The following is a 25,867-nucleotide window of genomic DNA, read 5'->3' as shown; positions in this document are numbered from 1 at the left end:
CACCCGGGGTGGAAATCGGACCGGCCGGGATGTCGCCAGGGAACCAGGGGGGTCGCCCACGCCATCCGGGAGGTGCCCTGGTGCCCCCCATGGGGACGGAGGCCGACGGGCACCCCGGCGCTCCCAGAGCAGCCCTGGCACCGGCCTTGCACCGGCAGCCGCATCCTTGACCTCAGGCGCTCCCGGGCCCTCGGCCTCCACTTGGCCACTGCGAGAGATCCTGTGGGTTCTCTGCGTTCTGGAGAGAGGGAGGACGGAGAACCGCGGGAACAGTCTCCTGGGAGGGGTGGGAAACCTTGTTTTTGAAGTGTGTCAGGAGCGAGACTGTTCTTACTGCGCATACACAGGCGTGGTGACACATTTCGTGTGTTTTAAACCAGAGTGATTCAGATGGTGAAGGGTCAGAAAGATCACTGCTGGATTCCCTAGCCCTGCTCAGCGGTCCTAGCAAATCCAGAATATTCATGAGGTGAGACACTGCGTGCGAAGGAGGGGCAAGGAAGAGGGTCTGGGGCTGTCAGGTGAAAACAGCCTTTCACTGCTCTCCCCGGGAGGAGGCAAGGAAACCTTCCATTCTTTCCCAGCGTCAAGGTGCCTCTCTAGTGCGCTCTGGGCAGAGAAGGGCCTCAGACTGACGGGCCTAGGGGTGGCTGGGACCCATGCACCGCAGAAAGGGCAGGTCTCACTGACAGTCCGTTTAGCATGGGGCCTGGGGCCTGTTTTCTGGTTGAGTCCTTTCTGGTTTCCTTTCTCCAGAAGACAATGTGAAGTGATACACCGCCACTCCAAGGAAGGAAGGGAGCTCAATTACGGGAGCTACTCGGTTCCTGTATCCTTTTCACCCAGCACAATGCCTGGTTTGAGGAAGCTACTCAGGGGAATTTGCTCTGTGAATGAATAAATCACAAGTATTGTCACAAAACATTGGAATCTTGCGGTCAGGTCAGAAAGTCCCTTGGAGAACACCAGGTCCCACAAAGAATGTCTCAGAGTGTTGACCAGAATGAGACCCTGGACCACTTGGTCCAGAGGAAGATTTGCCACCACCCTGCCCCACCTCAAAACACATATACACACACACACCATAGAGGCTCTGCTCTCTCTGGAGAAGCTTTCAAGTTCTCTCAAAGCAAAGGCTGTGTTCCATCCTTTTTTTTCCCCTCCCTCCCTGCCTCTGGGTCTTGAGAAGAAGAAACTGTACCTGGCAGGGGATTGTGAGCAAGTGATTTTACTCTTGCCCCTGGGGCCATTGGTGCTGCCCTGGGAGTGGAGGGAGCAGGGGCAGAGAAAAATGAGGCTGGCTAGGGAGTGATAGCAGGCCCCCAGAAGACCCTCACCTCACACACCCCATTTTCCAGGCCTCCCCTTTTCCCAGCTTTGGTGCCCAATGTTACCCTCCTAGGGAGGGATGGAGCTCCCAAGCCTGATAAATCCTGAAGGCCATGGAGAGGGGTGAAGATGCAGACACTCCAGGGAACAGGCCTCTGGGGTACAGGAGGATCCCCAAATTCAGATGCCACAGGAAGAAGAAAGATCAGTTTTCTCCTCGGACACGTGGACACATAGCTGGCCTTGTGGATAAGACAGAGGGACACACATGGATCAGCCACCTCATGACCATCAAAACCTTGAAACAGGGCAGCCCCGGTGGTGCAGCGGTTTGGCGCGGCCTGCAGCCTGGGGTGTGATCCTGGAGGCCCCGGATCGAGTCCCGCATTGGGCTCCCTGCATGGAGCCTGCTTCTCCCTGTGTCTCTGCCTCTCTCTCTCTCTCTATGTCTATGAATAAATAAATAAAAACTTTAAGAAAAAAAAAAAAAGACCTTGACACATTCCTCTATGCTCCTGGTTCCATTTTTGCAGCACCCAAAAGGCCATTCGTCCATCTATATGGTAGTTTTCTTTTCTTCACAGTGCTCTACTTGAAGCCATCCACTTACAGCCTCAAGCACTGTGGAAACTGAGGCACAAACAACAGGATTCCAGGATCTGAAAGGTCATTCTTGACTCAACTGAAAGGACCTGAGAGCCCTGACCTTGTCCCCAAATATGTGCCCCTATGCCTTCTGCCTGTGGTAGGTGGAGGCAGACTCTACCTTCACTGGATAAGGAACCAGAGACCAAGAACTACAAGATGTTAATGAAAGAAAGTATGCATAGCCCAGGAATAGAACTCAGGGGACCTCGCCAAGACACTCTCTGACTTTTCCACCAACTAGCTCTGTCGCCTTGTGCAAAGGAAGACCTTCCGCCTCTGGGGGTTGAGCCACTTAACTCCTTTGTTACTTTTGTATTTTGAGGAGACTAGGATGCATCTGAAGGCCCTTCCCACTCTAAAAGTCTACAAAGCTCTCATTTGAATGAGCTCTCATTTCAATACCCATCCCCAGGTTTGCCTTTACCTTTCCACTGAGGGATACCTGGGCAATATATCAAAGGGCTCTTCTTTGGTTGCTGGCCATAGGACAAGAAGAAAAGTAATTGCCCCTGAGTTCTTTCTGGGCAGCCAGGACAGAGACCCAGCCCCAGCCTTGCTTGTGCTTTCAATGTTGTCCATACATTGACTGGCACACAAACATTGACAGGTGCACAAAACATGTTCCCTTCTCTCATCCCCTCTCCACCACCTTTTGGGGTCTTGCTGGCTCTCCCCACAAAGGGTTTGCCCCCAGCTCTCTCCTGCCCTGAGGGCAGTGCCATTCCTACCAAAGACCAGGGCAGCCCGCAAAGAGGGAGGGAAGTGAGTGCAGAAGGACTATCAAGCTCTAGAGTACCACACACACACACACACACACACACACACACACACACACACACGCAGGCTCCCCAGACCTCTGTGCCCCAGGAGAGGTAGCCAGGAGATTTCCCAGGCTCTCCCCCCAGGACTCGAAATAGGAATACTCAAACTCCCTTCTTTCTTTCATTCTTGCATTCCTCCCTTGCCTCCACCCACCCTTCTACACCTTTACTTTCTTCATCAATTCCCCCAGGATCTTCTTTGTGCTCTGCTGAAGCTTCCTGTTCTCTCTGAACCCTCCTTTTCTCTCCTCCTGGACCATCCTTGAATTTGGCTGAAGGGAGATAAGGAAAGTTTCTCCTTTTGGTCTTCATCAGCATCAGAGGCAATCCTTCTGGGGTCAGGGTCCACCCTGCCACAGGGCCCCCAACAGTCCTGAGGCACCCAACACCCGACGAGGGATTCTCCGCTGTGGCATTGGGGTGAAGACAAGAAATGTTGTGAAATACAAACTTCTACACTCAAAGCAGCCTCGCAGTTAGCTGACCACCAACTTGTGAAGTGGCTGATGACCCAGCACCAGGATGCCACTGAGGAGCACATCGCAGAGATGAAAGGTCTTACCAGCATCAGGGGTCTCTTCCTCCTGTGCCGCCACAGCTCTAAGGCAGGTGAAGATTTCCTAAATTTAAAAAGGGAGGAGACTGCCTAAGATCACATCTAGAGTGTGACGAACTTGAGATTGGCTCTTTCTACCACCCACACTAAAACTACTCTAATGTTTTATAGATTTTACATCTTCCGTTTTATTTTATTCTCATAGCAATCCTGCGAGGTGGCCAACCACCCTGCAGAGGAGAATCAGCAGTTCAAGGCGGTGAAATGACTTGCTCATGGTCACACAGCAGACCCCAAGCTCCGGGATTTCATAGGAAAGGAGGAAGAGGGCTCAGGCCCTCCCCCGCCCCCCGCCCCCGCCCCCCGCCCCCCGCCAGCCAGTAGCCGTGGGAGGCTCCCAGGACTCCCCGGGACGCGCGGAGAGATTCGGGCCCGCCCTGGCCTTGCTGGGCAGTGGGGAGCTCCGAGGGGAGAAGCCTCCGGCGCTGCCCGGGACAGAGTCCTTGCTCGGGCGCGCGGCCTGGAGTGAGGCCCCTTCAGGAAGCTGAAGGCCTCGCGTTCTGGGCCGCAGGGGCCCCGGCGCGGAGGAAAGCCCGGAAGCCTGGAAGCCCTGGCGCAGGATGGTTGGCCCGCGGCCAGGGCGGAGGGGCTGGGTGCGGGAGCCCGAGCGGGGCCAGCGCGGGGCCGTGGGGCCCAGGGGCCGGCGACTCCTCTGGGCCCCCGAGGGCGGGCACCGAGAGGGCGAGAGGTCCGGGCCCGGCTTTGGGTCCACGGGTCTGGGCTTCCGGGGCCCCTGGGGGAGCAGCCGGAGCTCCCGGCCGGGCGAGGGCCCGCGGCGGCCCGCGCTTTCTCTGAAAGTGAAAGGAGTGGGCGGGGGGCGCGGCCGAGGCGGGGCCGGGCGGGCGGCGCAGGCTCCGCCTCGGGGCAGTCTCCAGCCGGGGGCGCCGAGCGCCTCCAGTCCTCGCCGCGCCGCGGGCTGGTGGGCTCCGCTGCGGCTCGCGAGCGGGGAGATGACCCTGCCCGGGGGCCCGACGAGCATGGCGCGGCCGGGAGGCGCGGGGCCCTGCAGCCCGGGGCTGGAGCGGGCCCCGCGCCGGAGTGTCGGGGAGCTGCGCCTGCTCTTCGAGGCGCGCTGCGCGGCGGTCGCCGCCGCCGCCGCCGCAGGGCAGCCCCGGGCCCGCGGGGCCAAGAGGCGTGGGGGACAGGTCCCCAACGGGCTGCCGCGGGCCGCCCCTGCCCCGGTGATCCCGCAGCTGACCGTGACAGCCGAGGAGCCGGACGTGCCCCCCGCCAGCCCGGGGCCGCCGGAGCCGGAGCCGGAGCCGGAGCCGGAGCGGGGCTGGCTCCCGGCCGTGGGCTCCTCGCACCTGCAGCAGCCGCGCCGGCTCTCCACCTCGTCGCTCTCCTCCACCGGCTCCTCGTCGCTGCCCGAGGACTCGGAGGACGACCTGCTGAGCGACAGCGAGAGCCGGAGCCGCGGCAACGTGCAGCTGGAAGCCAGCGAGGACGCGGGTCAGGTACGGGCCGCGGGGGCGGGGCCAGCGCGGGGCGCGGGCGGAGGGCAGCCGGGGCGCGCGCCGGCTCCGCGGAGGGTCTGGCCCGCGCTGCCCGCCGGGGCGCGGGGGCGGGGGCGCCGGGCTTCCGCCGGCGGGTCGCGCCCGGGCCCTAGGGCGTCCAAGGCGCAGAGCGAGGGGGAGTCTGCGGCCGGCCGTGGGCCGCGGGTGGGGCGGCGGCGGAGGTCGTGACCTGCTGGCCGCCAGCTGCGGCCGGGGGGACCCGCGAACTCTCGGGGACACGGGGGCGAGCGAGCCTCCCGCTCTCCCCGCCCCCTCTCCCGCGCGGAGGCCCCACCCCCGCCGTTGCCACGGTTTCCCTCTCCTGAGTGGGAGTGGAGCGGCGCTCCAGGCTCTGCTCGGGAGCCGCCGCCGTCTGCTCCCGGCGCCCGCACGAGGCGTGGACGCGGAGAAGGGAGGGGCCCGGGCTGGGGGCTCGGGCGGGGAGCGCGATGCAGCGCTCCTCCGGGGTAGCGCTCCTCGCTCAGGCCGGGGAAGGTAAACTGAGGTCCAAAGGGCTGGATCCCCCTGCTGGCTGCCGCCTCCGATGACCTGGCTGTCCCGGGCAGGTCTGACCCTCGGACAAGCCGGGTCGGAGTGCAGCGAAGCCATCCCCGTTCCTGCCCCTCGGGGGTGCCGCGCCCGGGATGGCCCTCTCGTCCCCCTTATTAACCAAGGCCAAATACTCTGAATATACCCGCGCTCGGGGCGAAGGAGCTGCTCCAGATCCACGTTATGCAAGTGTCCCTGGAGCGGAGGGAGAGGCGAAGGGCGCCCGCAGGCTCTGGTAGCTCCGAGCCGGCCCGGAAGGGCGGTGAGTGCGGCGGCCGCGTGCAGGGGCGGCCTGGGCGCGGAGCGGGGAGCCCTGGGGCGCGGCCTCCGCCTGCAGAACCGGGCCTCGGCGCGCTTCGCATTGGACGAGGCAGGGGAGCCCCTGTGAGGACCAGTTACCCGCTGACACATTACCCAAAGGACAGCATGACTTGGGGGACACGAGGGACACGCGCGCGCTCGCCTCTGCCGTCAGGTGTGGGGTGCGGGGAGCCCCTCGTCCGCCCAGGAGGTAGGGATAGTCCCGACCCAGGACCGTTCCTGGTCCGAGCCCGGCTCCTGCAGGGATGCGGGTGCCACCGAGGGATTCCCGAGGCGGTGGAATGCGGGGCGGTGAGAGGGCTCCTCCTCGCCCACCTCCTCCGAAGTGCGGGGCAGTGGTTCTGAGCGCGCCGCCGCCCGTCAGGTGCCTGACAGCCGAGAGGGGCCCCGGGCTCCCCTGCGCCCACAGCCCGAGGTCCCGCGGCCGAAGCCTGCCCGCGACCTAGGCGGCCCCGCTGGGGTCGAGGCTCCCGAGGCCGGTCGCAGCTGTGCCGCGGGCGTCTTGGGCCGGTCTCTCCCGCCCGGAGCTTCGCGGTCTTCCGGCGCGGCCAGCGGCGGGAGCAGGTGGCCGCTGGGGGCCCTTCCCGCTCCCGGGCTGCCGCTCCCAGGCCTTCCCGGCCCCCGCCCGCCGGGGCCTCCCCGAAGGCAAACAGCCGCGGCGGCCGCAGATAAGCCGGGCGCTGTTGACCGAGGCGGCCCGCGTCGGCGTGGAGGGCCCCGCGCGGACTTTGCCTCGCCGCGCGCAGAGCGCCCGCCCGGGCTGCCTCCAGGGCTTCCCCGGCCCGGAGAACGAGGATGCGCCGGGAGAAGGGTCCTGCTTGACAGCCCCTCACCCGGGCCTGGATTCCTAACGGAGTCTCTCAGAGCAGGCGGCGGCCCTGGGAGCGGCTACCTTGCCTCTGCCTGGCACATACACACGGCACGTGGTGTCTTGAGTGTGTCTTTGGTTCGCTCAAGAGGGAGATGCTCCTTCTCCCAGGAGCACCGCACAGCCTGCCCAGAGCCCAGAGCTCGGCTTCCTCCAGGGTAGTTGGAACTGGGCAGCCTCCCTCCCTCCTGGGGCCCCTCTTCTGGTAGAGGAGAAAGTCATAGGCAGGGACACCCGGACGATCAGGAGAGGAGTTGGGGGCCTGTGCCCAAGAGCAGCTGGCATGACTGTATCTTGGGCCTTCCCTGCCTCTTAAAATAATTTTGGGGTGTTGCCTAGCAGAGGAGAGGTCGTTTGGCTCCTGTTCATTTGTTTCTCTTCTTTCAGTGCTCCAGGATAGGTAAGGAGACCTCGATGCCATCCTGTCCTGGACCCAGAACTCCCACACTTCACTTTTCACTAATTATAGAGCAGAATTTAGGTTAACAGACTTCCTTTTTAAAAAGCAAATGCCCCTGGGAGGGTGAAGTCGTGGGTCACTTATACCTTGGTGCAAATCATTTTATAAATTTAAACTGATTGCTCTCACCACCACCACCACCACCACCACCACCACCACCAGCACCACCGGGAGTGCTGGTTTGATAGGGCAATGGGAACATGAGGAGGGGGCTGGGCTGGCAGAATGTTTCAGCCAGAGGCTGAATGGTTAGAGGTAGGGAGTCAGGAAGTATAGGGACAAAGACCAAAAACCCAAGGTCCATTCTGGCAGAAGATACATTGAGTTTCTGATGTGATATAAGAAGCAGGAGTCCCCAGGGCTTCCAAATGGAGCTTGGACAAAGGAGGGTCTGAGGCTTCTTAGTCTCCAGCCAAGCCTTTCCCAGAGAGAGAGAGAGAGAGAGAGAGAGATCCTCCCTGGTGTGAGGATCAGAAGGTGCCCCTGTGGCTTCCTCCAAGACTCTTTGATATAGTCAGCTCTTCTGGGGTTTTTGCCTCAAGATACCCAGCAAGTCTTTGGCTGTGAGTTGGTTTCCCAGACTTCTGTGGGGGAATAGGTCAGGCCAGAGTTTGGGGCCTTGGCCCTCTTCCCAGCTAGCTTTCCTTCTCTGACATAACAAATCTGCTTTCTGATATCCATACAATAAAATCTTACCTGCTCAAAAATATCTTCCCTGCTGTGGTTCATATGCCAAAATCCCCACCCACCCACTGAAGAATGACTCTTCAGGAGCCTTTTTGGATACATGCATTTTTATCTGCATTATGTTCCCTGGAGGAGGTAGCTCCCTAAGATGGATGGTGGTGAGTTCATTGATACTTGCATAAACTTCTTCCATGTTTGACCATATCTATCACTGGCAGGGGAGCTAAATCCTGTTCTATCAAGCTCAGGAGGTGGCTAGGAGGGCTCAGATGAAGTTGCTGCTGCTCTGGGCTGATATGATCCTCACAAAGTTGGAGTGAGGAGAGTAGGTGATGGGGCATTTTACCTCAGCTTGGAAGCAAGTCAATGCTGTGTTATTGTGCATCAATCAAGTGACAGTAGCCAGGACTGGGGGACTAAATCCTCTCTTATTGGGCCCACTTCCCACCTTCCAGCTCCACTTACTGCTCCTTCAGAAAGGATAATGTAGCTCTCCCATCTCACCTCACCCAAGGCTGTCTCCCTCTTCCACTGGGGTGGCCACACAACTAGATATACCCTCTACGTCCCTTCTGGTCCCAATGCCACCAAATTCTGCCACTAGGCCCCCAAAGCTTCCTGAAACCATACCATTAATCCCATTCCTTTGAATGAACGCAGAGGTGTCCAGCCAACAGAGAGGGGGCCCCCAAGCAGATCTCAGTGTTTCCCCAGAGAACAGACACACCGCCCTGTGGCTGCAAATTGCTTCATGTTATACAAAGCTAGTTTCGTTTCGTTTTGTTTCATTTAATTTAGTTTGAGAGAAAGCACAAGCTGGGAGGGGCAGAAGGAGAAGGAGAAAGAGAATCCCAAGCAGGCTTCACGCTGAGCATAGAGCCCAGAACCGGATGAAGGGCTGGATCTTATGACCCTGAGATCATGACCTGAGCTGAAATTAAGAGCCAGCGGCTTCTCCACTTCTCCAACTGAGCCACCCAGGCACCCCTTACAAAGCTCTTTCTCATGCAGGGTCCCACTTGACCCCCAAAGGGATTTGGGGTGGTAGCATGGATTTTGGAAACTGCTCGGTATTTGGAACCTGGGGATGAGGTTGGGCTGGTAGAGAACTTTAGTCAGGGGCTGGGATGCTGGAGTCAGGGAGTGAGGGGATGTTAACATCTCTAAGCCTTGATTTCCTTCTGTAAAATGGCAATAATGCTGCCACCTCATGCACTTGATGTGCATGTGCGTGATTTGAAAATCATGAGTGGGAGAAGAGGGTATAAGATGATGCCACTGAATACACATGGCACATACGTCTTCCTGGAATTTTACTTGAGGATTTGGAGGTGGGAGAGTTTTATAATAAAACTTGGATTTATTATGCAGCAGAATGCAAACCTTGTATGTATTTAAAGAGGAAAAAAGGGAGTTTTGAAAGAGATGTCATGCTTCCAGTGGGCTGCTTCTGGCTACACCCCCAGATCCCTGGGGGTTGGACATGTGATCACACCCTAGCGTGCCATGTAGGGACTTCAGTAGGAAAGCAGGAGCAGCGCTTTCTGATGGAAGATGAGAAGCGCCTGGCAGGCAGTAGGCGGTCAGTAAATGGTGGCTCGTGTTATGGCAGTAGCTATATCTTCCCAGAGGAAACAGGCTCACAAAGATCAAATTCTCACTTGGGATCACTCAGCTAAAAAGTGATGGAGCCACCTGATTCCAGTGCTCTGTCACTAACCCAAATCTCCTCCCCATGGAAAGTGCTATCTGGCCAGCAGCCTCCCCCCTTCCCCACTTAGGCCATTGCCTCAGTTCTCCCTCTCTCTCACAGAACTTCCTCTGATAGAGGCGGCTGGATTTCTGAGTTCTAGCCTTGTAACTCCTGCAACACATATGTAACTCCTCAGAGGCAAGCACCCCTGGAAGCAGGCAGCAGACACACAGCTTGGATGAGCAAACCTGAATACTTCAGAGGTTGGGCACAGGACTGATGAGTTGTTTTTTTTTGTTTTTTAAGATTTTATTTATTTATTCATGAGAGATACACAGAGGGAGAGGCAGAGACACAGGCAGAGGGAGAAAGAGGCTCCATGCAGGGAGCCCAACATGGGACTCGATCCCGGAGCCTCCAGGATCATGCCCTGGGCTGCAGGCGGCGCTAAATCACTGTGCCACCAGGGCTGCCCAGGACTGATGAGTTTTGAATGGGAAAGGGAAAGGTCCAGAGTATGAGATGCTCTCAGGATTGGGTGGAGGCCAGAAGCCAGGACTGTGAGGCAGGAGGTACGCCACAATCTACATTTCCCTCCCAGTTTCATCTGGGATGGCAGGCTCTCAACTCTGCATCCCACTTTCAAAGCTCAGGTTTCTGGGTCTAGATCAAGAAGACCAAGGGTACCCCAGCCCTAATCAACTGGTGAGGAGTGATATGGCATCCAGGAATAGCAAGAGGATGTTGGGGAACCCTAAGTCATTCTTTTCCCAGGCCCTGCAGGGCAGGCTAGCCTCTCTGCCCAGTGCTTTTGCAAAGGTTTGTTTCCACGTCTGTCTCCCTAAATGAGAGTAACCTAATGGTTCAAAATGAATTAAACAATAATCCAGATTTGCCCAGCTTCCGCTTCATGCCAAGGAATGGGGTTCCGAGGTCAGAGGGGTGGGAGCTTGTCACACTCAGACCTCACTACTACTCATAACAACCCAGTCAGAGTGATTATTTCCCCATTTTACAGATGAAGAAACTGACCCTCAGAGGCTTGTTTCTTGGGCCCCAGGATCTCCTTGAGGCATTGTTAGAAATGCAAATTTTAGATTCCACCCAGACCTACTCAGAATTTCCCTGAGGCAGACCTAAGTGTGCATTTTTTAACACGGGTGACCATCAGGTGATTCTCATGCTCAGGAAAGTTCTAAATCCTTGACAGAGCACTTTAGTCACCTGCCCACACAGCTGGGGTAGCAGAGCTGGGGTGCAAACCTGAGCCTTCTAACCGTCTGGCCAGGGCTCTTTTCGGCACGATGCAGAAGCTGGGTATCTGTCATCGTCTTGTGCCTGTCTCAGTGTCTCACACAGGCTCACACTAAGCTTTCCTTGAGTGAGTGAGTGCACCCATCGTGGGGCCCTGGCTGCTTGTGGTGAGGTGGCGCAGGAGGAGACCCTAGGCCGGGAGAGGGAGGGCTTATGCGTTGTCGAGACGCCAGCGTGCAGGGGGGACCCTGTCGCTTTCAGAAAAGCCACTGGCAGAAGATCCGGACCATGGTGAATCTGCCGGTCATGAGCCCTTTCAAGAAGCGCTACGCCTGGGTGCAGCTGGCCGGGCACACGGGTGAGCGCAGGGACGCGGGAGGGGGCCTGGGGGACGGAGGGGCAGGCGGCGCTAACTGGGGCCGGTCTGCAGGGAGCTTCAAGGCGGCTGGCACCAGCGGGCTGATCCTGAAGCGCAGCTCGGAGCCCGAGCGCTCCTGCCTGGCGCGGCTCATGGCCGACGCGCTGCGCGGCTGCGTGCCCGCCTTCCACGGCGAGGTGGAGCGCGACGGCGAGAGCTACTTGCAGTTGCAGGACCTGCTCGACGGCTTCGACGGGCCGTGCGTGCTGGACTGCAAGATGGGCGTCAGGTACACGTCCCCTGCCGGCGGGCGGGGCGCGGGGCGGGAGGGGCGCCCTGCCGGTGCCCCAGCCGCGCGGACGGTCCGGGCCTGCGTGCTCCCGCGGCCCGCCCACCGCTGCCCGCGCCCCCGCAGGACTTACCTGGAGGAGGAGCTGACTAAAGCCCGCGAGCGGCCCAAGCTGCGGAAGGACATGTACAAGAAGATGCTGGCGGTGGACCCCGCGGCGCCCACCGAGGAGGAGCACGCGCAGCGCGCCGTCACCAAGCCCCGCTACATGCAGTGGCGCGAAGGCATCAGCTCCAGCACCACGCTCGGCTTCCGCATCGAAGGCATCAAGGTGGGCCGCGCCGCTTCGCTTTGCAGCGCCCTGGCCCTCCCTCTGCCCTAACCCGCCCGCCGCGCGGCGCCTGCCCTCCGGGTACCCCCACCACGAGGCACCCTGGGCGGCCTTCCCTCTGCCCCTGGCAGCCGACGTCCTGGGAGGAACCGCTACTCTGGCCTGATCCCCTCCCCTCAAGCAGAGGAGAGACACGGGGACCCTGACTCTTCCTGTCCCACTCCCTTCAGAAAGCCGACGGCTCCTGCAGCACCGACTTCAAGACCACACGAAGCCGGGAGCAGGTGATTCGCGTCTTCGAGGAGTTTGTGCAAGGGGATGCAGAAGTGCTGGTGAGCGCCGGATCCTAGAACCCTGAGGTGCTGGGGACCCGAAACCGAAGGTTGCCCCTACGTCATCCGGTCAGGTGCCCTCGCCTGTGACTCCCATCGTAGCATTTATTGCACCTGGGGGCCTGTGTCTCCCTCGCCGCGGTATCTGCCAAGCCAAGCATGCATCATGGCCCCTAATGTTAACAGAGGCGCAATTAGTATGTAGTTAATCTGCCCTCCTATCCTATCCTGCCCTCTCCAGAGGAGGTATCTGAACCGCCTGCTGCAGATCCGGGACACCCTGGAGGTCTCTGAGTTCTTTAGGAGGCACGAGGTAAGAGGGGTAGGCTCAGGTGCGGGATTGTGATCTCTGAGGGCTACGGCAGTAATAGGCTGGGGGCTTCTCCAGGAAAGGGCTGTGGCCTGACCCTGTGCATTTCGGCAGGTGATTGGCAGCTCGCTACTCTTCGTGCACGATCACTGCCACCGCGCGGGGGTGTGGCTCATCGACTTCGGCAAGACCACGCCCCTCCCCGACGGCCAGACCCTGGACCACCGGCGGCCCTGGGAGGAGGGCAACCGCGAGGACGGCTATTTGCTGGGGCTGGACAATCTCATTAGCATCCTGGCCAGCCTGGCTGAGAGATGAGGCTGGGCCCCGGTTCTAACAGATGGACCTGCGGCTGCGACCCCACCCTGCATGCTGGCGGCAGAGACTGAAACCCCGCGGTGCGGGGTGGTTCACACGGTTCTGCAGGGCCAGGTGCCAACCACTATGGGACGCACTGCAAAAGCTGGGGGCTGTCCCCCATACAAGACCCAGAGTTCTGAGAACCAATGGCACTAATTAACAGGGTGGGGGAGGGGTGGCTGGGACAATGGGCTCCTTCCTCAGCCCAGCTCTTCTGAGGGGGGCTGCGTATCTCTCTAGAGAGGCCAGATAATGAATTTTATTTCGCAGGCACTAGATCTATTGGTCTAACCGCCCACACTACAATGGACAACCTTTCCCAATAAAACTCAAAGACACCAGCTTTTCTGACTCAGGCCTCATCTCCTTCCTCCTCTGGTCCCTTTCTCACTTCCCTGGCACCCTCATGTCCACTCAGATCACTGGAGGGTATGAGAAGAGCTCTTTTTTTTTTTTTTTTTTTTTTTGAGAAGAGCTCTTTATCAGAGACATCTGAAGGGTTGGGGGCTGCCCAGAGGAAGGATGCAAGGATGATCATGGGGGAAGGGGTAATCCAGAGAAGGCTTTCTGCAGGAGACAATTTCAACGTCTGGTCCCAAAAATCAAAGGCTGGGAGTGGCCAAGCTCTTCTCCAGGGAGCCTAAGCCGGTTTCCAGGACGGAGGGTCCAGTGGTGTCAGGTCAGCCCTGTAACAGGCCCAGACACGCAGTACAGAGAAGAGTGCTAGCTACCTAGAAGCCTGGGGATGAATGACGGGAGGAACCATTGCTACTGTCAGTGTCTGCTTTCAGTCCTCACTTTCAGGGCCCTTGGGGGGGCTCAAGAGCCATAGGGCAGATTCCTTTGGAATTTCTCCTGAGGTTGGAATTTGGATTTGAGGGTCTTGAGTCCAGTGCCTGTGGGGATCTTAGGCCCTCCAAAGACCTGCTCCTCAACCCAGAAGTCCCTTCCTGCTCCAGGGTGGGCCCAGATCCATGGGCAGGGCTGAGTTCAGCACATCAGGATCCTGTAATGGGGGGAGCAGGAGAGTAGGGGGCCACAGCCTTGTTTTATGGCTGCTTTCCTGACCCTCAAGATCAAGATGGTCAAGGCAGGTCAGGGGGCACACCTGAATGCAATTTTGAAGATGCTCCAAGGTGCCAGCAAAACTGGGGCAGAGTTCAAGCTGGTGCTGCCAACACTACATCACGGTATAGTACCTGGGGGAGAGGCAGGAGTTTGTCCTACCTGTGGCTGTGAAGGACCTTCCTCCCTGGACAACACTCCATACTCACACAAGTCCTGGACAGCCCCTGGGAGGGCCCACGCATTTCCCTCCAACGATGAAGTACAGCATGTCCTGATTGGTCCACCCAGGGTAGGGCATGTAGCCTAATGAGATCTCCCAGAGCAGCACCCCAAAAGACCTGCATCATGAGGGGAAAACTGAAGCCTATCAGGCACAGCCTCCCCTTTCCCTCACATGAGGTGGCTCAAGGCCAGGGAGGGGGTTGGATGTGTTATCCCCAGGAGTCTGTGTTGGATGTGAAGATACCCTCCAGAAAGGCCTCTGGGGGTATTCACTTAGCCAGCAGAAGTATCTCACCCCTCCCCCCCCCCCTAATAATTGGCTCTATAGGAGGGAGGAGGGGAGTGATGAGTTGCTCAAATGCTACCAGAGTGCTGGTAAACTCCCTTGGAGAGGTGGCCTTCCCCAGCTCCCTAGACGCCACACCTGTAGATATCTCTTGCCATCCCAAAGTCGCCAGTCTTGGTCACTCAGCTGGGCCCAGTACAGCCCAGCAGGCAGTTCTTGGCAGCAATGTCTCTGCAGGCAAAAAAAAATCACTGCCAGAACTCAGATGCTCTGGCCCTCATCTATTTCCATAAAGTTCTATAGAAGAGCTAGTCTTTTTTTTTTTTTTTTTTAAGATTTTATTTATTCATGACAGACAGAGAGAGAGAGAGGCAGAGACATAGAGGGAGAAGCAGGCTCCTTGTGGGGAGCCCGATGCGGGACTCAATCCCAGGATCCTGGGATCCTGACCTGAGCCAAAGGTAGATGCTCAACCACTGAGCCACCCAGGTGCCCCAGGAAGAACTATTCCTTGGGGAGAGAGTTGGGCTGCTCCCCCACTCCCTCCTGGCCAGGATTACTCCCAACCTTTGGATGAAGTGATTTTCCTCCAGGTAGTGGCAACTCTGGGCTATGTCTTGGGCCAGTTGGAACAGGTCCCAGATGGCCAGAGGTGATGGCTGGACTGGGGTAGGGCAGAGGGTGCATTTTTAGCCCATGCTTGTTTGGGGACATGTGGACAGGGTCTTTATTTTTATATTTTTGTAAGATTTTATTTATTTATTTATTTATTTTAAATTCTTTTATTTTTTTATTTATGATAGTCACACACACACACACACACACAGAGAGAGAGAGAGAGAGAGAGAGAGAGGCAGAGACATAGGCAGAGGGAGAAGCAGGCTCCATGCACCGGGAGCCCGACGTGGGACTCGATCCCGGGTCTCCAGGATCGCGCCCTGGGCCAAAGGCAGGCGCCAAACCGCTGTACCACCCAGGGATCCCGATTTTATTTATTTAATTGAGAGACACACACACACACACACACACACACACACACACACACGAGAGAGAGAAAGAAGGAGAGAGAGTGCATGTGCACATGAGTGGGGGGAGGAGCAGAGGGAGAAGCAGACTCTCCAATGAGCAAGAAGCTCCACACAGGCTTGAACCCAGGACCCTGGGATCATGACCTGAGCCAAAGGCAGATGCTCCACTGACTGAGCCACCCAGGCGCCCCAGACAGGGTCTTTAGATGGGCCAAGAGGGCTGGGAGAAGGGTCTTACCAAGTGTGGCTGGCTGTTCAAGAAACTCTTCACGTCCCCTCCATCAACTGGAGCAGAATTAGGCGAAGGAGAGTCCTGAGGCTCAGCCCCACATAGCACATGATGTTCCTTTTTTTTTTTTTTTAAGATTTTATTTATTTATTAGACACAGAGAAACAGAGACATAGGCAGAGGGAAAAGCAGGCTCCTTTGCAGGGAGCCCAATGTGGGACTTGATCCCAGGACCCCAGGATCACACCCTGAGCCAAACAGATGCTCAACCACTGAGCCACACAGGCGTCCCAACACATGATGTTCTGATGGCTGAACTTGCTGAGGGAGAGGTGCACACATCCCAGTTGCCAGCAGGGAGGGAAACCAGGCTCTAGGTTCCACAAAACTAGAGACAGGCTCTACATCCCTCCACCTGCTACCTCTCAGCCCCAGGGTGAGAGTAGCTGGCCTGGCAGGCAGTTCTGCTTCTACCTTCCACCCCTGGCTGTGGCCCGGGTGCAGCTGATGATGAGGGCCTCCATGAGGAAATCCAGTTCATTCTGCTGAGAGCAGAGTTCTGGCAGGGTCTGGGGAGGAAAAGGGCTCCTGAGCTCCCCCAGACACTTCAGGGGAGTAGGCTGACCCTAGCTCCAGCAATTGGAAGTCCACCCCTCTCACCTTGACAGTCACCAGCAAGGGGCTGGGGTCCCAGGGAAGGCCAGTTACCAGTCCCTCATAGACTTCTCCAAAGCCACCGTGGCCCAGGGCTCTGCAGGAAGACAGGTTGGAAAAGAGTGGGTGGCCAGGCCTGACAAAGGGTCCTAAGAGGGTCTAGTGCCTCTTTTACCTCCCTTGCCATCCCCTATATAACCAGGTGGCCCTATCTGAGGACTCAGGCCTTTCCGCCTCCTGGCATCTCCCCAAGTACAAGCCCTACAGAGGCAATGTTGACTGGCACAGAAGCAGGGCAGAAGAGAGAGAAGGTATGGGCTCAGGGTGGGGGTGGGGGTCTGTGACGAGGTTTTCCTTTTGTCCTTGCAGATGCCCTGGATAGAGGCAACCCTTGCTCCAAAGGAATCATAAGGGTCCCTACCATCCCAGAATTGGGGATGACAGCTGGCCGAGCTGACCGTGGACAAGTTACTCTGCATTTTGGAACTTCTCTGATCTCTATTTCCTCCACACAGAGGTTTGGGGCCACAAGTGCTCTGTGAACCATAATTCACCACAGCAGGGAATGGGGATGGAGATGGAAGTGGGAGGGATTCAGAGCACAGAGGTTCTCAGAAGGAGGGGGAGAACTTACCTGAACAGAGAGACATTGGCTGGGGAAACCTCTGTAAGCCTTGGAGGCAGAGGCCAGGTGCTGAGCCAAGCCAAACCCCAGCTGGCAGTAGTAGGGGCTGAGAACTGTCTTGATTGTGGAGGTTTAAAGATGTTTCAGCTCAGGACCTGGCAGCCTCATTCCCCACAGGTCCTGCCGCTTATGGTTGACTGAGGAAGAACACCAAACTCTCTACCCTCCCATCTGGCCCACCCTGCTTTGCCACCCCTCCGCCCAGGACATCTCTCCAGATGCCCATTAAGGTAAATGTTTTCCATGGGATTCCACAGCTGCTTAGAATCCCAGAGGAATCCACCACTGCTGTGCTGGAAGCAGGGGTCTTGAAATGAGCCATGTCTGTCCCTGGGACCCCACACAGCTCAGTGAAGAGGTGGGCAGCCTTGAATCAGCCATGCCGGCTGGATGCTCCTTACCCAGAATCAGTACCCCACACACCATAAGGAGGCTCAGTGTAGAGGTCACAATGACAGTCACCAACAGAACCAAGAGGCCTGGTTGGGTGGGCAGGGCTAGGGAGAAACAGACACCTCCAGTGGGAAGCTCCTCTCTATCCCCCTCCCCAGTTGTACCCCTGACTCAAGACTCAGCCCAAGTGTTAACTTCTCCTTGATGCTTTCCCCGCTTGTCCTAGATAAAAGCAACCTTTCCCTCCTGAGAACCCCTAAAACACTTTAAGCCTCCCATGGCAATTGCCACTTTAATAGATATCTATATCTAAACCTAGATACATATCTAGATAATAGGTAGGTAGAGATGATAGGTATCATCCCTCCCATACTAGAACACTAGTCTACATGCTCCTTGAAGGTAGAGCATACACCGATGCATAACCAGTCTCCTGCCCAGCACCCAGAATAGTGCCTGGCACACACCAGTCATCTTTCCCAGGATCCTATTGCTCCTCCCAGCCCCCAGCCCGAGGAGTCTAGACCTTGGACAAAGGCAGTACTTACCCAAGCAAGTGATGTTATCTGCAGCTAGCTCCATGCCCTCTGGGCATAGGCATTTGACTAACCCGAGCTCTGCCTGCCTCTGGCAGTCTTTTAAAAGGCAGTGACTGGGCAGCCCCGGTGGCGCAGCGGTTTAGTGCCGCCTGCAGCCCGGGGTGTGATCCTGGGTCTCCAGGATCAAGTCCCCTGTCGGGCTCCCTGCATGGAGCCTGCTTCTCTCTCTGCCTGTGTCTCTGCCTCTCTCTTTCTCTCTCTGTCTCTAATAAATAGATAAAATCTTTAAATAAAAAACAAGAGGCAATGACTATAGCTGAGGTGCAGTTGGATCTCCACTTCTCCATGGCTCTCGGTGACTATGAGTAAAAGAACTGATACTGCAGGGTGAGGATGGGGGACAGATCTACTTTTCCAGCTACCTGGTTAATTCTAGCCTTGGACTTTGGAACAATGAGCAGTACCAGGCATTTAAGGGGTGGAGGGAGGGCCTAGAAGACTTGTCGAGCCTGTATACTCCCTCTTCAGGGATCTTTGAGCTCGCAGGATTGAGCTTGAAAATTCATAGTAGGGAGATATTTGACAAGTGCCCTAGAATGCCCTCATTCTGGCATCACAACTGATAGCCTAGTTCTCTCGAGTATTCCTGTGCTGTGCAAGAACCAGATAGTTCACAGCATAGAGCTGGTGGCTCTGATGGGAGTGTGCTCAGGTATTAAGGAATAAGGCTAGGCCAGGCTGAAATGGCAGGTAGGGGTAGGGGTGGCTAATACCTGCCAGAGGCTGCAGGTAGGGTTCACTGCTGGGGTGTATGAAGGATATCCCATCTTCCCCATCAACCCATGTCATTCCCTGAGACATCGCCCACTGGAAATTGAAAGTGATAGAAGGTTTGGCTACAGAATGGGAGGAGGAAGGGACACAAAGATGGGAAGCTAGCTTATGAGCAGTTGGGAAGCTGTTGTCTTCCAGTGTAAATCCCAGTACAGCCCTCTCTATACTAGCATTGCAATACAGCACTGCCAGCTCATAAGTGGGAGCTGGGAGCCAGGGAGGTGGGTGCAAAGTAATCAGCTGGAACTTGAAGGCCTGGCCCAGGCTGGCTGGACAACCTCCTTGTCTGCCTGAAATCCTCTGACTTCATGTCCTCAGCTATAAAATGGGAGAGGCCCAATCCACATGTTCCATTTTGTGATAATGGAAAAGATGTATATCAAGTACTTATGAACAGTATGGCTCAGACAGACTCGAAGGTTCTGTCTCTACACCAGTGATTTCCAAACTCTGGAGTGTATTAAAATCACCCAGAGGATTGATTAAAACAGATGGCTAGGAGTCTCCCCTAGACTTTCTGATTCAGTAGGTTGTAGAGGGACTGAGAATTCTCATTTCTAACTTCTTAGTGCTAATGCTACTGGTTCAGAAACCACTCTTTGAGAACTACTTATTTAAATCATCCCTGCCTGAAGCACCTAGGTGGCTCAGTCAGTTGGGTGTACCGCTCTTGATTTCAGCTCAGGATCTAATCTCAGGGTCCTGAGATGGAGCCCCTTGTGGGTCCCCTAGTCAAGCCCACCTCTAGCTCCATTCTGAGCATGAAGCCTGCTTAAGATTCTCTCTCTGCCCCTCTCCATGCACCCTCTCTCTCTCTCTCAAAAAAAAAAAAAAAAGTAGTAAATAAACTATCCCTGCCTTTCTGCCTCTTTGCTTAGTTTGCTAACTCAGCCAGCTCTAAGTTCCTGGGATTGCTGTAGAGCAAGGAGACTTGTGATGAAAAAAGCCCTGGATTTAAATGAAAATCAAGGGAATCTTGTCTGCTTGTATGATTTGCAACTTACTTGATCTCTCTCTCCCTCTTTTTAAAAGATTTGAGAGAGAGAGCATGAGTGGGAGTCGGAGAGAGTTAGAAAGTGAGATCTTTTTTTTTTGTTGTTGTTATTATTTATTTATGATAGTCATACAGAGAGAGAGAGAGAGAGAGGCAGAGACACAGGCAGAGGGAGAAGCAGGCTCCATGCACCGGGAGCCTGACGTGGGATTTGATCCCGGGTCTCCAGGATCGCGCCCTGGGCCAAAGGCAGGCGCCAAACCGCTGCGCCACCCAGGGATCCCAAGAGTTTATTTATCTATTCATGAGAGACACACAGAGAGAGAGGCAGCGAGAGAAGGAGGCTCCATGCAGGGAGCCCAACGCGGGACTCAATCCCGGGTCTCCAGGATCACGCCCTGGACTGAAGGCGGCGCTAAGCCGCTGCGCCACCCGGGCTGCCCCAAATCTTAGAATCTTAATTAGACTCCGCACTAGGCATGGAACCCGAGGAGGGGCTCGAGCTTATGATCCTGAGATCAGGCCCTGGGCTGAAACTAAGAGGCAGGCACTTAGCCCACTGAGCCACCCGGGACCCCCTAATCTTTTTCTAAGAGCCTTTACTCGGCCTCTTACTTGCTCTGGGCTTGCTCTGGGCCGCACCGCTTCCCACCTCTCCTTCGCAGGGCCTGTTCTAAGGCTGCAACGTCACTTCCCCGGCAGCCGCCGCCGCCCCCCGGCCGCCGGCCCGGGCCACCGTGCGCCCCTCCCCAGGGAGCGCCCGGCCCGCGGAGGCGCGGCCCCCGACGTCCCGCCGCCCGCTCCGCCTCGGGGCGACGGCGGCCCGGCCGGCCGCGTGGCTGGGAGCGCGCGCGCCTGGCCCCGCGGCCCGCGCCCTCACCCGCCGCCCCGGCCGCCGCCAGCTGTGGCTGCAGCTCGCGGGCGCGCAGCGGGGCCAGCACCTGCCGTCGAGCGAGGACGGCACAGGCCGCGGCCTGAGGGACTGCGGACCCCGAGGCCCGTACGCAGAGCCCACGGGGGAGGTGGGAGCCCACGCGGACCGCTGCGGCCGCCCCGAGACGCCGTGGCCGCTCCGCCGCGCTGACTCCCCGAGGCTGCCGAGCGGCTCCCGCTCCCCTGCGGGCGGCGCTGTGCCCTCCGCGCGGGGCGCCCTCCCCGGCCGGCCCTCGGGGCCTGAGCCGCCCCTTCTCCCCCGCTCCGCTTCCTCCGGGACGGCGCCCTCTCCCTGCGGTCCCCCTGGGATGTAAAGCGGCTCCCCGGCCGGGCCGGCCGAGGGGGAAGCCGGCGGGGACGAGGCCGCCGCGCCCGCCACGGGTGGTTCTTTTTCTTTTTATTTTTTTAAAATACTTTATTTATTTATGAGAGAGAGAGAGAGAGAGAGAGAGAGACAGGCCCCATGCCAGGAGCCCGACGCGGGCCTCGATCCGGGGCTCCAGGATCGCGCCCTGGGCCACCCAGGGATCCCCGCCGCGGGCGGTTCTGGGCGCCTGTGCCCCCGCAGCTCCGCAAGCCTTGATCCTGCGGGACCGACCGGGCAGTCCCCCGCCCTCGGTCTTCCGTCCTCAGGCCGCCCGGCCGACGCAGAGGCTGGTGACAACTGGCCCCACAATTTCTATCTGAGGGACTTACGAGGCTGTAGTCGATTTTGAAAAGATGAGACTAGCTCTGTGCACCAGGAAATTCGATTTACACCTGTTTCAGGAGGGTGATGGAGATGAGGGGAGGCCCAGGCCGCCCGTTGGCGCGCTGCTCAGGGGTCCTCCATTTGGACGCTGGCTCCTAGGTAATCCAGCGAGGCCATTGCCTCCTTCCGGGATTCTGCTGGAAGAAGGGACAAAGCCGCCAGGGCGCTCTGGGTCGTGGGATACCCTACGACAACGTGGCGTGCCCCAGGCCTTCGGTCCCCTGCCTTTAGCACCTCAGACTCTCAGGTCACCACCCACGTCTCCCTGCTCCACAGTTACAGGTCGGGCGCCGCCGGGGCCACCACAACTGCAGGCCTTTCAGAGGCTCAGCGGCCGCACTGCCACCCCCGCGCTGCTGCCTGGGTCTGCCTTGTTGCAGGGTGTTTGTGTGGGTTGTTGTCGGCCGCTGGCCCTGTAGGAAGACAACACCCAAGGCCCTTCAGTGCCCTGGAGCAGGGAGGGAGGAAAGGGTCAGAGCATCTGCCCTGGCCTAGTAAGGTGAGCAGAGGTAAAGGGAGGAAGGGCCTGGAGCTCACTTGGGGTAATTAGGGGAGAAGCTGGCGCTAAGCCACTAGGTGGGGCGTTGACATTGGCTTCTTGGGGGCTTGCAGCTGGAAGCTGCAGGGGCAAGAATGGCAGAAAAGGTGCCTGGGACACCCAGCTAGAGCAGAGAATGGCTCCTGAAAAGTATCAGCGAGACAGCGGGGTTGGGAGAGGTGGCATGATGTTAATGGGGGCCAGAGATGAAAATAAAGAGAGAACCTCTCAGCCGCCGGCCCTTGCCTTTTGCGGTCTCGGTCCTAACCTCACCCAGTCAGGACACACCAGCCCCTGGAAGCCTGCCCAGACACCTCTAGTTGCTGCAGCCCCTCAGAATAGCTGCTGATACCTCTGCAAGTTTCTCCCCTTCCCAGTGAATGACCTGAGGGCAGCCCTGAGTTTGGTCCTACAGGCCCTCCATCCTTTCCTCAACCTAGGTAATCTCACCCCCAGGCAGTGCTGAGACCTCAGGGCCTGTCCCTCCTTCCCAAGCTGGGTGATGGGAAACCTTGAATTCAGGCAGGCACCATGTTTCTGGGCCCACTCTCCAGGGGCACTGACCCAGAATCCTTGGCCTTGAGGGTTCTGGGCCTCTGGGGGAGCCACTAGGACTGGTCTCTCTCAACTGCTGTTCCCAAGCCTAGGAAAATACCTCTAAACGGGTGGTTCCTGGACCAACAGGAGGTACTTACCCACCCATCCAAGCCACAGCAGCCGCCAGCTGGAGCAGCCCATGGCTTGTTCAGCCTGCCACAGCCAGGGTTGTGGACTCAGACCTTGTCACTCCAGCCTGACTGCCCTTATAGGAAGGTCCAGCCGCTTACTAGACACTGCCAGTCCTAAAGCGACTTGGCCACTCCCACCTCAGACCCTGGGATGCTGAGGGAGGGAAGGGAAGGGCATGTGGGCAGCAAGGTCCCTAGGCTTCATGGAAGAGGCTTGCAAGCATCCCTCCCTCCAAGGGTCCTCTGTCTGGATCCGTTGGGTCGGCTGCTGGCTGCCTCAGATGATAGGGTGGGTACAAGGTAGGGGAGGAAGTGCCCCTTTTGAGGCAGGAGTGAAAAAAATGGCAAGCCATACCCTAGATACCCTGCCCAGGCTTCTAGGGCTTTCTAGCTCTCTCACATCAGGAGCAGTGGGGTGAGTGCTCTATTGGTGGTAAGGTGTGGGTGTGCTGGTATAGGAAGGGTGTGCACATATAGGAAATGCTTTTTTTTTTTTTTTTTTTAAGATTTTATTTATTTGAGAGGGGGAACACAGGCAGTGAGGATGGGCAGAGGGGGAGGGAGAGGTGGACCCCCATGCTGAACAGGGAGCCTGATGTGGGGCTCAATTCTAGGACCTCAGAAGGCAGCAGTTAACCAGCAGAACCACCTAGGTGTCCCAGGAAGCCCTCTTTAAACTGCCCCAAGCAAGGTATCATTACTTGGCATTACTTGTGTCTTTTCAGTACCTTTGTGACTGAAAGGCTGAACCTCCAGATACCCTCAGAAACATGGGTCTCTAGGTTTACCTCATATATCTCCATTGTGTGTGGGGTTTTATTTATTTGACAGAGCACAAGCAGGGGGACAGTAGGCAGAGGGAGAGAGAGAGGCAGGCTCCCCTGGAGCAGAGAGCCTGACGTGGGTCATGACCTGAGCCACGCCCAACCAACTGAGCCATGGGTTTTTTTGTGTTTTGGTTTTTAAGGATTTTATTTATTTGAGAGAGAGAGAGAGAGAGAGAGAGAGAGAGAGCGCACGCACGCGAGAGCAAGAGCAGGAGCAGGGGGGAAGCAGACTTCGCACTGAGCAGGGAGCCCGATGCGGGACTTGATCCCCAGTCCCTGGGATCATGACCTGAGCCAAAGGCAGATGCTTAACCGATTGCACCACCTAGGTGCCCTCCACTGTCTGTTTTAACTCTCTGCACAATTTCTTACTGTGATGGGGTGAAAGCCTGGATCCTGATGTCAAAGATCTAAGTGCTAGTACTAGCATTTCTAGTCAACAGGTGATGGTACACAGGTCACACTGCTCTGAGACAGTTTCCCCACCACCTATAAAATCATATGCAGGGGAATTGCTCTGCAAACTACAAGGGACCCTGTAACTGTGAAGGTCACTCAGTCTTCAGTTGGTTTTGTGTCTTCCTTATTCTTTTGCCCAAAATACTATTTTTAAATACTACTACTAATAGTTAATACTAATTTTAAAGGCTGAGGCCTATGTTTAATATAAAGCACTAGAAAAAAAAGAAGTGATAGTAGTTAGCTATTTGGTTGTCTCTGAGAATATAGTGCTAGATAAAGATGCTACAATGATTTTGTAGCACTCTAGTACCCATGCTCTATTTAACTCTCTAGGTATTCCCACTGTGAGGTCACAGAATTTACTTGGTAAGGTTCCAGTAAGCCAATAAGAAGTGGTTCTCAAAAAAAAAAAAAAAGTGGTTCTCAACACGTGTTTGGGCTTGGACAGCAGCCTCAGCACCACCTGGAAACCTGTTACAGATGCAAATACTTGGGTTTCACCCTAGGTTTACTGAATCAGAAAAACTGGTGAAGGGCCTAGCGAATTGTTTTAACACTCTCCAGGTGATTTTTGTCACATAAGTTTGGGAACTACTGCTGTTTGCAGATGCAGTAGTTGCTTAGAAAACCTCCTGTATAACTCTGTGTTCAGTAGCTCCATTTATGGCAAGCGGGTTCTCTCTACCTACTGGCAGGGCACACTGTACTCATTCTGATGACCTGTAAACACAGGTAATTCCACACCGAAAATGACACTGTAAGAGCTTAAGAGTCAGAATTTATACAAAAGAACATTAAAAACTCTACCAAAAGAGATGAACCACAGTTCATGGTTTGATCCACTCCTTCCCAGCCTCACCTACCACTATTGAAGTCCACAATGGAGGGGGTTGTAGGACAGTGCTAGAGACTGAATGTTTGTGACCTATTCCCCCTACCTGCCTCCTGCCCCCAGCCAAGGTCTTATCTGAACTCTAATATCCAATGTGAGGATATCTGGAGGTAAGTCCTCTGGAAAGTGATTAGGTCGTGAGGGCTCCACCCTCATAGGTAGAATGTGGTTAGTGTCTCTTTTTTTTTTTTTAAGATTTTATTTGAGAAAGAAAGAGAGAGAGAAGGAGCACAGAGAGTGGCAGAGGGAGAGGGAGAAGCAGATTCCCGAGTCAGGAGCTGGACATGAGGCTTGATTCCAGAACCCTGGGATCATGACTCGAGCCGAAGGCAGATGCTTAATCCACTGAGCCACCCAGGTGCCCCAGGGTGGGTGTCTTTATAAAACCCCAGAGAGCTCCCATGTCCCTTCAACCATGTGAGGGCTGTCTAGGAACCAGAAAGTGGGCCCTCACTGGAGACCAACAGTGCCAGCACCTTGAGCTTGGACTTCCCAGCCTCCAGAGCTGTTAGAAATAATTTTTTTTTTAATTTTTATTCATTTATGATAGTCACAGAGAGAGAGAGAGAGAGAGAGAGAGGCAGAGACACAGGCAGAGGGAGAAGCAGGCTCCATGCACCGGGAGCCTGATGTGGGATTCGATCCCGGGTCTCCAGGATCGCGCCCTGGGGCCAAAGGCAGGCGCCAAACCACTGCGCCACCCAGGGATCCCAAATTTGTTGTTTATAAGCCACTCAGTCTATGGTATTGTTACAGCAGCCCAAAGAGCTGAAACAGCTGCTACACAGTCTGATTTTTGGTTTCTTTGTACCTCAGGATAGCAGTTAATGGACCATAAGACAAGACGTTGACCTAAGGATGCTTATACTCCAAGTGGACTCCTTGAGAGTCCTTTCAGCAATACTCCTTCCCAAGAGCATTACTCTGGCCTGGCTCTGCTCCAGAACTGGGACCCACATGTTAATTGTCCCAGATGTGGACTCAGTTCTTACTTTTCCCGTTTCTCACAGAAGTCCTGCTTCTCCAGTGGGATAATCCATCCCTCCATACAATCCTAAACCACCATGTCTTAAATCAGTCCA

The 25,867-nt window shown here is 56.5% G+C and overlaps 2 protein-coding genes across 2 annotated transcripts; one reads left to right on the top strand and one right to left on the bottom strand.

The window, feature by feature from the left end:
• The first annotated feature begins 3,826 nt into the window (after positions 1-3,826).
• On the top strand, positions 3,827-13,063 carry ITPKA (inositol-trisphosphate 3-kinase A). The gene is made up of 7 exons (XM_041729896.1): positions 3,827-4,871; positions 11,004-11,100; positions 11,173-11,389; positions 11,516-11,720; positions 11,951-12,052; positions 12,294-12,365; positions 12,477-13,063. The coding sequence occupies exons 1-7, from the start codon at positions 3,975-3,977 to the stop codon at positions 12,678-12,680; spliced, it is 1,794 nt and encodes a 597-aa protein (XP_041585830.1). The 5' UTR covers positions 3,827-3,974; the 3' UTR covers positions 12,681-13,063.
• Positions 13,064-13,653: 590 nt separating this feature from the next.
• On the bottom strand, positions 13,654-22,614 carry LTK (leukocyte receptor tyrosine kinase). Its single transcript, XM_041731869.1, is given in 14 exon segments — positions 13,654-13,728; positions 13,831-13,921; positions 13,997-14,129; positions 14,230-14,334; positions 14,435-14,529; positions 14,866-14,974; positions 15,573-15,608; positions 15,611-15,668; positions 15,855-15,880; positions 16,064-16,124; positions 16,216-16,306; positions 16,844-16,951; positions 20,270-20,879; positions 22,572-22,614. Coding segments are annotated over 14 exon segments (1,641 nt in total).
• Between the last annotated feature and the right edge of the window lie 3,253 nt (positions 22,615-25,867).

This window comes from Vulpes lagopus, chromosome 2 (assembly GCF_018345385.1).
Source record: "Vulpes lagopus strain Blue_001 chromosome 2, ASM1834538v1, whole genome shotgun sequence".
Taxonomy (NCBI): domain Eukaryota; kingdom Metazoa; phylum Chordata; class Mammalia; order Carnivora; family Canidae; genus Vulpes; species Vulpes lagopus.
This window is presented reverse-complemented; position numbering and strand designations above follow the sequence as displayed.